The sequence below is a fragment of the Lathamus discolor genome, chromosome 2, assembly GCF_037157495.1.
Source record: "Lathamus discolor isolate bLatDis1 chromosome 2, bLatDis1.hap1, whole genome shotgun sequence".
Lineage (NCBI taxonomy): Eukaryota > Metazoa > Chordata > Aves > Psittaciformes > Psittacidae > Lathamus > Lathamus discolor.
This window is the reverse complement of record NC_088885.1, coordinates 40,603,301-40,615,846: the sequence shown is the minus strand read 5'-3', so window position 1 is coordinate 40,615,846 and position 12,546 is coordinate 40,603,301. Positions and strand designations below refer to the sequence as shown.

At 37.5% G+C, this 12,546-nt stretch overlaps 1 protein-coding gene across 7 annotated transcripts in view; it reads right to left on the bottom strand.

The window, feature by feature from the left end:
• The window catches only part of MLLT10 (MLLT10 histone lysine methyltransferase DOT1L cofactor), a 129,730-nt gene that overhangs the window by 65,979 nt on the left and 51,205 nt on the right, over window positions 1-12,546 (bottom strand). For all 7 annotated transcript variants that reach the window (XM_065666545.1, XM_065666546.1, XM_065666547.1 and 4 more), the window contains one exon: window positions 4,628-4,723. In XM_065666545.1, coding sequence (XP_065522617.1) covers window positions 4,628-4,723 — 96 coding nt within the window. The remainder of the gene's footprint in view (window positions 1-4,627; window positions 4,724-12,546) is intronic.

Below are 12,546 nucleotides of genomic sequence, written 5' to 3'. Positions count from 1 at the left end.
GGGGAGGAGGTTTGAGGTCAGGAGAGTGACAGTGGCACAGAGCAAGGATCAGAGTATAGAGGCAGAACACCTCAGATTATTTACTGACTGGCTTCAACCTCTGCAGCCCCCACCCTCCCCCCAAGCTTACAATGCTGTCTCCTTCCAGCATGTGCTAAGCAGGATACACTGCTCAAGTCTCCTTCCTCCCCTGTTCACACTGCAGTCAGTCATTTTTCCTTCATTTCAGTACTGACATGCCCCAAAAAGGAGATTCCCTGATGCTCCAACTCCATTCCTTGGTTTATCTGGGAGGACTTGTCTGTTTCATGAGTGTTAATCCTGTTCTCAAAATTCAATCAGTATTTGCTAGTGCAATTTATCAAGCTAACTCTGTGTGTATCAGAGTTTCTTTATGCTTCCCAAAAACCAGTTAGCAGGGTTTTTTTCCCCAAAAAAGCAAAGTTTCACATTACCAATCTGGTGCAGAGAGAACTACTGTCATTTTTATGCCCCCCATATATCACTCTGTGCACCCTGAAGAGTTATACCACCAATCTGCAGCACGTCTTAAAACTTCTGGGACAGCTTTACATTTACAGTAAAGGCGTAATAATCATTCTCTCTATACACAGTACAACCCAAGGCTTGAGAAGCTGTTAACCCCAATACAGATGTCTATGGTGGTACTCTTGTACAGAGAAGGGAAGGACAGCAGCAGGTAATCCTCAAAAAAAAAAAAAAAAAGCCAATAAAAGCACAGTCCAAGCAAAAAATAACCAACAAAAAAACCTCCAAGACATACCCCGTACCTCACAAACACTTCACAGCCATAGGACAGTCATGTTCAGTCATACCAAACAGACATTTCCTTACTCTTTTAATTCTCTTCATTACCCTACTGCGGTAAGATCTGAGCATGTCACCTAATAACCAGACTGGGCTGATAGTGAGGGTGAACTGAGAAGGGTTATCATCATCATCTCTGCTATTGCAGATAAAACTCAGTCAGCTGTACTTTCTTTCTCTTCACAGTATCTTTTACTTAGTTACTGACTACAGTTTCAATGTGGATACACTGTATTGTGTATCTTTGCGTATATCAATATTTTGGAGTTCTGTTTTAATTAATAACACTCCACTCCACCTAAAAAAAGGACAACTGTATTTTTCTGTGTATGTTAAACCACACATATTTTTAAATTCTCAATACAAGCCAAGCTCAAAACCTGAGACAGAAGATGCTATCAGGACTGATAAAAAGGGTGACAGCCCTTCCCAACGAAGAGGAAGGCCAAAAACAGGGAGAGACAATTCAAATTCCCAGCGCTTCTTAAAACATTCTGTATCTATGCCCCAGAAGCGAAAAACTTCTTAGTACATTAACAAAAGAGTAGCTAGGAATTTCTTATTTCAAATCCTTTCACACTTAAATGATCCAGAGTAAGCAGAGTTTACTGAGTTACATATCACAAAAAATGCCTCTCAAAACACTGTTTTCATGTCTCAACACAGAATTTGGACTGGAACCTCAGTAAAACTTACTGGAATTAAATTCTGCAGAACAAACAGGCAAGCCTGTAATGCAAATCCACAGTTTATTCTGCAGCCTTCATGAATTTCTCTTAAGAAGCCATTCATCCAGACAAAAACATGCTTTGTGGTATCACCTGCATATATGGTCATTACCACCGTATCACAAAGGATTTAAGTTCTTTAAAAAGGAAAAACAAAATTAGTTTCAAATTCTAGTTCCCCCCACAGGAACAATATGGTACCAGAAGTAATTTTATACCATGATAAAACAACATATTCTCTGCAAAGAGACTGCTGTGAAAAAGACATCAAGTCTAAATCAATTCTGACAACTCTATGTAAAAAGACACACAAAAGTAACATATTAATACAATATTCTGAACCAAATATTTATTTTGGAAGAAAACAAAACTTCGTCTTATTAGTAAAATTTCAACTTTTTCAGAAACACCCTATGAAATTATCACCCAGAAAAGCAAATGCATGTAAGTGGTGCCAAATAAAAAATCAAAACGAAACAAGAAAACCATAATCACAGTAACTTGATCTAAAAAAAATTAACACGGATTTTCCTGATGATATGAAGCATTATAAAAAGCAGAAAATGAAGCAGACAGCTTAGGCAGAAAAAAAACCACAAGGTGCAAAACATTAAAAGAAGAAAATTAAAAGGCCACATGCCAGTATTTAAATTCCACAATGAGTATTCCTGTTTTAGTTTAATGTAGTTATAATTTATGTTATAGAATTATACAGACTTCCTGTTCTTTTTAGTATTTGCTAAAGCTCTACCTTGCTACTGATCATAGGAGTTGCAACATTTTTTTTAATGTTATCTATTTTATTATTGTTAAGACTATAAAGAGGTGAGGTTTAGGTATTCAAAAGAACATAAAAATATTTAAAATGCTCCCATTATAAATCACAGAATCAAAGAATTATAGAATAGTTAGGGTTGGAAAGGATCTCAAGATCATCTGGTTCCAACCCCCCTGCCATGGGCAGGGACACCTCACCCTAAACAATCCCACACAAGGCTTCATCCAGCCTGGCTTTGAACACTGCCAGGGATGGGGCATTCACAACCTCCCTGGCCAACCCATTCCAGTGCCTCAACACCCTAACAGGAAAGAATTTCCTCCTTATATCCAATCTGAACTTCCCCTCTTTAAGTTTTAACCTGTTACCCCTTGTCCTGTCTCTACAGTCACTGATGAAGAGTCCCTCCTCAGCATCCCTATAGGCCCCCTTCAGATACTGGAAGGCTGCTATGAGGTCTCCACGCAGCCTTCTCTTCTCCAGGCTGAACAGCCCCAACTTCCTCAGCCTGTCTTCATACGGGAGGTGCTCCAGCCCCCTGATCATCCTCGTGGCCCTCCTCTGGACTTATTCCAACAGTTCCATGTCCTTTTTATGTTGAGGACACCAGAACTGCACACAATACTCCAGGTGAGGTCTCACAAGAGCAGCGTAGATGGGCAGGATCACCTCCTTCGACCTGCTGGTCACGCTCCTTTTGATGCAGTCCAGGATACGGTTGGCTTTCTGGGCTGCAAGCACACACTGCCATAATCCTATAGATTTATCTGCAAAAATTTATTTGACTTGCTATACATACATATGTAGTACAATCTCAATTATCAGTATGGCCAACAACTCAGGAAGACTATCAGTCCTTAACTGGGTTTAATACAAGTTTGCTAAACATGGGATATTACTCTTGTTCGCCTTCCTAAAGTACACACCACTGAGTTGTAAACCTTGTAATTAGGAAAAGTCTAAGGAGGACAAAGCAATTAGAAAACAGGCAGGCAGAAACTTTCTTCAGCATTAAAAGCATATTGCAATAAGTAGGACTCAAAAATAACCAGTATTTCCATATATTTTATTTAACTTTTACACCAAAGTACAATAATGTAACATTTCGTTAAAATTTATTATGATAATTAGATGATGATGTAATTCAAAAAAGTTACTATCATATATAGCACAAAACCTAAACAAAAAAATGTAGAGTTTAAAGGAACTCCCCACACAAGAAGGGTGGGAAGTTTATTTTACAGGCTATAAGGTTTGCAAGTTGTCTCTGATAAAGAGGAATATGTTCAGGACAAATTAATAAAAGGAAATAACGAATCACATGGAATAGTCAATACTATTCAAAGTGTTCTACAACCTAATTTCAATAAAAACTGTCACACTGCATTGGGTTTTTATGGCAAGGTTTTGGTAGCAGGGGGCTACAGGTGTGGCTTCTGGCCCTGTGTCTGATGGAGCAAATGCCAGACGGCTCCAAGACAGACCAGCAGCTCGCCCAAGGCTGAACCCACCTGAAATGTGGTAGCACCCCTGGGGTAAGATAGTTACGAGGGGGATAAGTTACTGCCCACAAGTAACTGCAGCCAGAGAGATGAGTGAGACTAACAGCTCTGCAGACACCAAGGTCAATGAAGAAGCAGGGGGAGGAGATGCTCCAGGCACCAGAGCTGATGCCCATTCCCCTGCAGCCCATGGTGAAGACCATAGTGGGGCAGGCTGTCCCCCCTAATACCCATGGAGCATTCTTGTCGAGTACAATGAGATCTGTCACTATTTAACTATATTGTCCTTTGAGTTAGGTATTTGCTACCACATGAACAGGAAGGAAAGACCAGAGCCTAATGGAGCAGACTAAAAAGGCATTGCTAAAAAGTCAATGTGATATTACAAGTAGATGAAGCATGAGCTGTAATTTCATTAATTACCAGCTTAAATGCTTACAGGTTCAGTGACAGCTCAGCACACACAAGTGAATTTCAAAGGAAAGATTATCTAAAACTTCTCGAATTATTAAACATAAGTCAATGAAATAAAACTTACTGGACCATCAGTGGCACCTGACTGAGGTCATTGAATCACTCACTGCTCTAGTACAAAACTCTTAAACTGTTCTCCAGATGATAAATCTCAAAGTATTTTGGGATTTTATGCAATAGGAAAAATACCAAGCATTCCTGATAATTACAAAATCTACACCATTCGAAAGCTCCTGTATATATAATAGAATGATTACACCATGAAATTTCATCATAAGTAATTGAAGTGGAAGAGGAGGAAAAACACATTGACTTACTTTCTCTGTAGTTACAGTAAGAGATGGAACCAAGGATGGTGAGGACTCCGACTGCTTCTTATATTTTTGCTTGTGTTTATCTTTCTCTTTATATTTCTGTAAGTTACAAAAGAGAATACAATCTAAGTTCAGCTTCATCTTTAGCATAATCCATTTTATGTAGCATCATGCGTTATCAAAATTTGAGAGAGTAACAACATCCTGCACTATTTTAATGTAAACTTTTTTAATTTTTGTAATAACATTTTATAAAAGCAAATAGAATATTTATTTATATTCGCTTTCAAAGTACACAAACAGAAATTCTTCAATTATAAGCAGCATTTATGAATCCACTGTTGTTAATTTATCCATCTTCCAAATAATAAATTAATCATCAAAAGAAACTTGATTAAAAACAGAGACATGGCTGCTGCATCAGAATTTTTCCTGTATTTCTCACCAACAATTTCTATTTTCCTGCATTTCTGCACCTGCACGGTATTTTTTATTGGGATACTACTGCAAATTAATTCAAGTTTTAGCTTTGGCTCCACTACTGACATCTTTATGCATAACAGTGTGAAATTTGATTTAGATTTCATTCCCAAAAAGGGTGCATACAGTTTACATACTAAGTAAGTATCTTCCACGTTAAACTGGACAAAATACCAAAAGCTATACCACTGAAGTCTGCTTTCTAAAAGAGCATAAGAATTTATTTATTTTAAATACAACAAGAATCATTGGCAGTGTGAATGAAATTGTGCAAACAGACAGAAAATAACTTAACCCAGAGCCTCTAGACTATAAAAGAAGTCTTCAATACTGGTAGACATCAGTTCTTCAAGGATTACAGATGCAGACCCAAACTGTTTTTGTTTAAATAATTCAAACACAAAAAAAAAGCCCAAGTCTGACAAAATTAACAATTCAAGTTAGAATGCAGGATTCCAGTATTTTTTACCCAAGTTAATTTTTTTACCAAGGTCACTTTTCCCACAGTATCATAATACGGTTTATCTAGACAGCCAGCATCAGAAGATGCAGAGAAACTGCAGAGGAAGTTACCTGTAAACTACTGGCACTTAAGTATTTTGCTTCTTTATTAGGTATATGTGAACACACACACAAAACACAGCAGAACAGCATGATCTATGGTTACTTGTTCAGAATGAGCACTTCAACAGAAAGCAACCCAAAAAATGCATACATATGGATTGACACAGGGGCTTTTAAACTCCCACTGAGTGCTTGAAAAGATGAAGACAACATAAAATGTTTCATTCTGAATAGCCATATGAAAACTCAGTAAATGTTTTCAATCTCAAAAATTACCCATGCTGATCTTTAACTATCAAAATTATTACGCAGATTCTCTAAAGAAAACGTAATTTGTTCAACAGCAACTGCACAACCACTCTCATGAACGAAATTATGATTTTACCAGCTTAGTGAAGAAAATTCATTAAGTACCAAAGCCATCTTCACCAAAATATCATGCAAAAATATACTTGCTAGAATACAATATGCAGAGTCCTTCGGATGCTTGTACGCTTCTTAAAACTCTAAGGAAGGTCCAAAAGGCTGACGGGGATTTCTACGTTTGTTATTTTCATACACTGAAGTGAACCTGGTTATCTTTTTTTTTTCCCCTCTGTGTGCTGCTTGGATAGCGATGTGGAGTTTTCTTTTTCATAGCAAAGTGTGCAGGTGTCATAGTTCCAACACTATATACCATAAGGTAGAATTTCAGTTGTTTAAAACCTAACATAGGCTTGTTAGGGAGATTCAGACCACAGATGTCGTTTCTGTTTTCTTTGGGATATTTTTTGGAGTAGGGATAGTTTGTTTGGGTTTTTTTAGGCCTGGAAAATACACATTTGAAAGAAAAAATACAGAGAGGAGGGAGCCAAATGCACTGAAGAGTCTATTCAATAATTCATTGAATATTAAGACTCAAAATTGCTACTCACACTGCTAGAAAACAAGCAGGGATGAAAACAGAAGCATCTACACCATGACTGCCATGTTATCGTTCAAATCAGGTTATCCAAATGCCTTTCATCAGTGCTAGTTACCCAGCTTACTGTATCATCTATGATATATACATCTATTACTATGTGTACATGTTTATCTAAACAACTTGACTGAACCCCAAACAAGCTTCAAGAAGGAAGTTATGAAATGGAAATCTAAGCCACTGCCTGAGTTTCTTTAGCTTTCATCATTTTACTAAGAAATTCAAATCCCCCTACAGATTTTTTTTTTATTTATTTATAATTTTGGACCCAACGGGGAATAACTTTAATATACTTTAAGATGAAATTTCACAGCAATATCAGTAAACAATAGGAAACATTTAAATGAACATGTTTTACAATCTCTTCTGTTGACTTTCTAGTGTTCCTTTACTTCCAGTGTTAATTTTGTCTGAAAGGCAAATAAACATAGAATTCTGATCAAAGGAATAGTCAGGAGGCCTTCAAATTACATTCCGTAATGTACTGATAGTAGTCTCAACAAAAAAGGATGTGTCAAGAAGAAGGAAAGAGGGATAAAAGAACAGGGGTAAGGGAGGGGTATAAACAACTGAGCTTGGAAAGAAAATGCTTTAAGCTCTGTAAAGTGAAGCATCAGCAACCACAAATTCTGTCCCAGATCCAAAACATCAACACAAAGCTTGCCAGGACAGCTCACCAAGGTTACAGCTTACCACTCAAAGCCACTGGAAGGGTACCCCACCCAAAGGCCCTTTGCATACGAAGTTCTCATACAAAGTTCTCCTGTCCTTAACTCTAAATTCCCTCCTCCCTTTACATTTTACCTCCTGTAACAATCTTTCCTCTTTTTTATTCTTTTTTCTTCCAAAGTTCAGAAGTCCTGCTTCTGAATGTGAATTGATTCCAGATGCAAATAACATCAAAGAAGTGGAGAACACTTCACTGCAGGAAAACCTTTGACAGGAATACTAAGGTTTTGCACTGATAAGAAAAAAAAAATCAGCAACCTGCTGAGATGAAGAGATTTAGCTCCCACAAAGTGACTCCTTGCTGTTGCACCCTCTTCTCACCATGAAGATGCATGCAAAGCGTAATAAGAGTTCTGAAATACTCACTTTTGGATCTAGAAAAGGAGTAAGAGGGATATGAATTCCCACAATATTAACAAGTATGACAGTTTTCAATCAGGTGTGTCTCAAACAACACAAAAACTAGCCATCTTCTCTACTGCCAGAAAAAGAACAGACAGCTGGCCCTTCATGGACAACTCATTGTATGCTTTTCACTTTTCTACATGAAAACCCACCATTCTAGGGAAAGTGGTATCAAGTTTCTGACCTTTCACAATCTTTACTGCAAGGCAAAAAAGGGGAGAAATTACTTAACAAGGACTGAAAATAATGTTGCTAATAAGTGAAAGCTAAGGGAGCCCTGGAGGGCAGGCAGAACCCAATGTATTCCATTTATATACTTAATTTTTTTAAAGATTCATCGGCATGAGTTCAGATGTTCCAAACATCTGTATGTTAACACAGTTGCAGAGCTGATAAATGCAATGCCACATTCTGTAAGAACAGGATTTAGCAGAAGAAACATTCAGCGGAAGAATACATTAAAAATTACACAGCCAACTACAAAGTTGACAAAGGCAACTTCAATCTTGGCGCACAAATAGGGAAGCTCAACAGGATCAGATTCAGGCAGCCCCTGAAACCTTACTTATTTTAAGAAAAATAAGGTGCAGTGGCCATGCAGCCACTGGGTAAGCAGCTGTAACATTATTCATCCTAGAACTTGAAGAGCCCTGATTTATGATGTAGCTAAATACCAATACAAAATACCTTGAGTTCATATGTCATGATTAATCAGAAAGCTTTATTTATCACAGGGGATCTCATTTCTGGGTTTTGCTTCTTATCTAAAAAAATATGTAATACCTTCTTAATTCCAACAGCTACACGCTGCAAGATAAGAAAACAAATATGGTACAAGATTTCTAGAATTCTGTAGCACCTTCTGTACATTGCCCTCTTGTGGGAAAGGGAGCAGGAGGTGAAGAAGGCAAAAAAAAAGCGCACTTTCGTTGCTTCTATTTCTTTCACAAAGGTTCAATCTACACAACTTTTACATAATATGATTTCACAAATACAGTTGGTTCCCGCTCTTCTGGTTTTTAGCTCATTTACACACTGGATCACTAAAGATCAGCACTTACTCATTTTCTTTAGTGTACTTTCAGAGGAAACATCACACTACTGACTGAACACAATCTCATTGAAACATCAGATTAAGGATACGTGTATGATTTTATTTAAACTCTAATCTGCTATCAACAGAATAAATGTTATCAAATACATCTTTCCACAGTTTGGACCTCAACATCTGGGAAGACTAAATAATGCAAGTGAATGGTAACTTCCAGGACAGATGGAATGGGTGAGTTCAGCTTTTCTCTAATGGCATTATTAATCTACAACATTACCATGTGGAAGTATCATTTAACTTGTTCGAGGTATTTACACTTATTTGCAATTCATTTTTGTCTCAGGAAGTCACAGCCCTCTCCAAAGAGGTTACCACGGTACTTCATTTCATTAAGCTACCTTCTGAAGTTTGCATTTAACAGTTCACTGTAACAAAGAAAAAAAAGGTTTCCTGACCCATCTCTCACCCTTCCCACACTGCTTAGCTTGTCAGATTTTCTGTGTGCGAATTCAAACTGCTAAAAACCAGCACCAAAACCCAAAGTGCATAGTTTTCTGCTGTTTTAGTGAATTAGGTTAGGTCAGTGAAGGAGCATGGAACATGGGCAGTAATAGGGACAAGAGAAGGTAGACACAGGACAGAGGAGCAAGAGCTCATATGCCCAGGGATCAGGAGACTAACTTCTACTTTGGAAGAATTAAAACACATGCACACTATCAGCAAGCAGCAGTGATCGAACTTTCCAACAAAACTGCTTGGGCTGACCTAAAACAAAAATTCCATTTTTATCCTACTATTACAAAAGTCATAACCCCCCCTCCTCCCCCCACTACCTCTGGTTGTGCAAAGTTTTCAAACCTTAACAACATTTCCAAATTCAGGTTAGATACAAGGAAGAAGTTCTTTACCGTGAGGGTGGTGAGGCACTGGAACATGTTGCCCAAAGAAGTGGTAAATGTTCCATCCCTGTCAGTGTTCAAGGCTAGGTTGGGCAGACTCTTGGGTGACATGGTCTAGTGCGAGGCATCCCTGCCCATGGCAGGGGCGTTGGAACTAAATAATCTTATGGTCCTTTCCAACCTTAACTATTCTGTGATCCTATAATTTTTGTGAGAAAAGTCACCTGAATGTCTAAATTACTAATTCTTCAGCCACTGTTTCTGACTCCCCCAAATAATTCAAACGTATCACAATATTCTACTAGCAAGAGTACTCAGATTTGTGCTTTTGTCTTTTATGGATATTTTGCACTATCTCTTCATTACTGAAGCTTGTAAATCCAGAGCTGTCACCATCACAACTAACGTCTTTAATAGAAAGCTGCACATAGTTCTTGCTAATTCCCAACACAAGACCTGCTTGGCCTCTTATTTGTGACTGGCAGCTATTAGTAATATAACCATAACAATTCCAGAATGAAAAATGCCTATGGTCCTCAAGTTCAAATTCAAATCTTAATTTATCTTGTTTTGACAAGAATGGCCCTTGCTCAGGCATTCATCTATCTATCATTTTATACGGTATAAACCACAACAAGAAAATTAAATACAGTAGCAGCGCTGCTGTAGTCACAGTAATAAAAGGATAGGCTCAGGATAGTTTATAGGCGGAAGTGGAACACTACTGCCAGCATTATTCAAATACATTCCTAGTCAGCTCTAAGCAAAAAAATTGTTCTTAAGTACTAATCCTTGCTACAATTACTTAAAAGACTCAAAAAACTCACTTCAATTCAGGGATAATGGTCTGATCATGGTCAGAATTTTAACTGTCAATGGTAAAAAGACTCAAAAATCAATTATAAAAATGCCAGTCAAAGCTTCTCTTAGATGTAACACTAATGCACAACTCTTACTAAGAATATGCTACTATGCTTTTGAAATTTAACATTAAAATGAGCTTTTTCTGTTATTTACACTGTTTAATATTAATGGTTAGTGATGGATACTCAGTGCTAAACGCCTGAGTAGCAAGTTATAGCTTCAAAAACGATTCAGGATTAACTAAAACAACTATTTATGCTCATCTCCATTTATTCCTGTAAAAATTGCAAGTATTTAAAACTTTTTAATATGTGTTATGTTACATACTGTGAAATGCTCTCCCGTCTGTGAGGTAACCTAAAGATACCCATCAAATATATGTTAAGAAATAGGTAAATGGAATGGCAAAAAGAATACGTTTATCCTGGCTCTGCTTACCAGTGCAGATCATCTTTAACTGCATGTGGTCTACCAGCACTCAAAACATTTTTCCTGGTGAACCACATATACATAGAGCTTCACTGAAAATTATTAAGATTATGTTCTAGAAACTATTACGCAGTCAACAAAGTACAAACAATCTTGTATTAATCTAGGATCCAAAGCAAAGAAAAAGAACATCTTAAAGCACCTTTTTCTACATCCCTCAGAGTTATAGCTACAGAACTGGTGCATGAAGGTACATTGCTCAAACAGAAACAAAAATCAAGCAGTAACCTTAATGACCTATTTTTAATATTCAGGTGTCATCTAGTTTTTAACTTACGACAAACAACATTGCATAATTTTCTCAACCAAGAAACATCCGCATTTCTTCAGAGTCCAGCTTACCATTCACTACAGTTATTCAGATGTTACCCTCCTCTATCTTATAATGTGGCAGAGCACAAACACTGAGGAGTTAAGTAAATAATGCTACAACACACTGAACTTGTATAAGGACCAAAATCATAATCAAACATAAAGTCTTTTCTTAAAATTTTGTGAAGATACTGGTGAAACTGAAGTAATACACTGTTGTGGTTTAAACCCAGCCAGCAACTAAGTACCACATAGCCGCTCACTCACACCCCACCACTCCCGAATGGGATGGGGAGGAGAGTTGAAAAAAAATGTACAAAACCCATAGGTTGAGATAAAACAGTTTAATAATGGACATAGAAGTAAGATATAATAGTAGTGATAATAGGAAATAGAGAGAAGGAATAAACACAAGTGACGCACAATACAATTGCTCATCAGCTGCTGAACAATGCCCAGGTCATCCCTGAGCAGTGATCTGCCCTTTCGGGTAACTCCCTCCAATTTATATACTAAGCATGACATGCTGTGGTATGGAATACCCCTTTGGCTAGTTTGGGTCAGGTGTCCTGTCTCTGCTTGCTCCTGGCTTCTTGTGCCCCACCTCACTGACAGAGCATGAGACTGAGAAAGTCCTTCATTGGGGTAAGAATTACTTGGCAACAACTAAAACATCGGTGTGTTATCAGTGTTGTTCTCAGATTAAACCTAAACCACAGCACTGCACCAGCTACTCGGAAGAAAGTTACTCTACCCCAGCCAAAATCAGGACATATGTAATAATAGCAGAAATAATAAACAATAAAATAAATAAGATTAACACCTCATTACATCTCAAGTATATCACAGCAATTTTTCAATAAAGCAGTCTTTTGGTTGATCCCTGCAGCCTAAGGAAGACATCTGGACTAACAATGTCATTTTTCTTTTAAAAAAACACTACTCATCTGATGAGCAGAGGAAGAACTTGCTATAGAAGAGACCTACTCACAATTCTGATTCTCACAGTACTGCTCAAGAGACACCTATAAAAACCACAGTGAAGTAGCAGCTCAATGAAAGAAACAAATAAATAACAGAGCTTCTTCAGATGAATGTTCGGGGATTTTGCTACCCATGGAATTTCAGTTTTACAGCCTACAGACATCACTGTTACTAATAACTATTA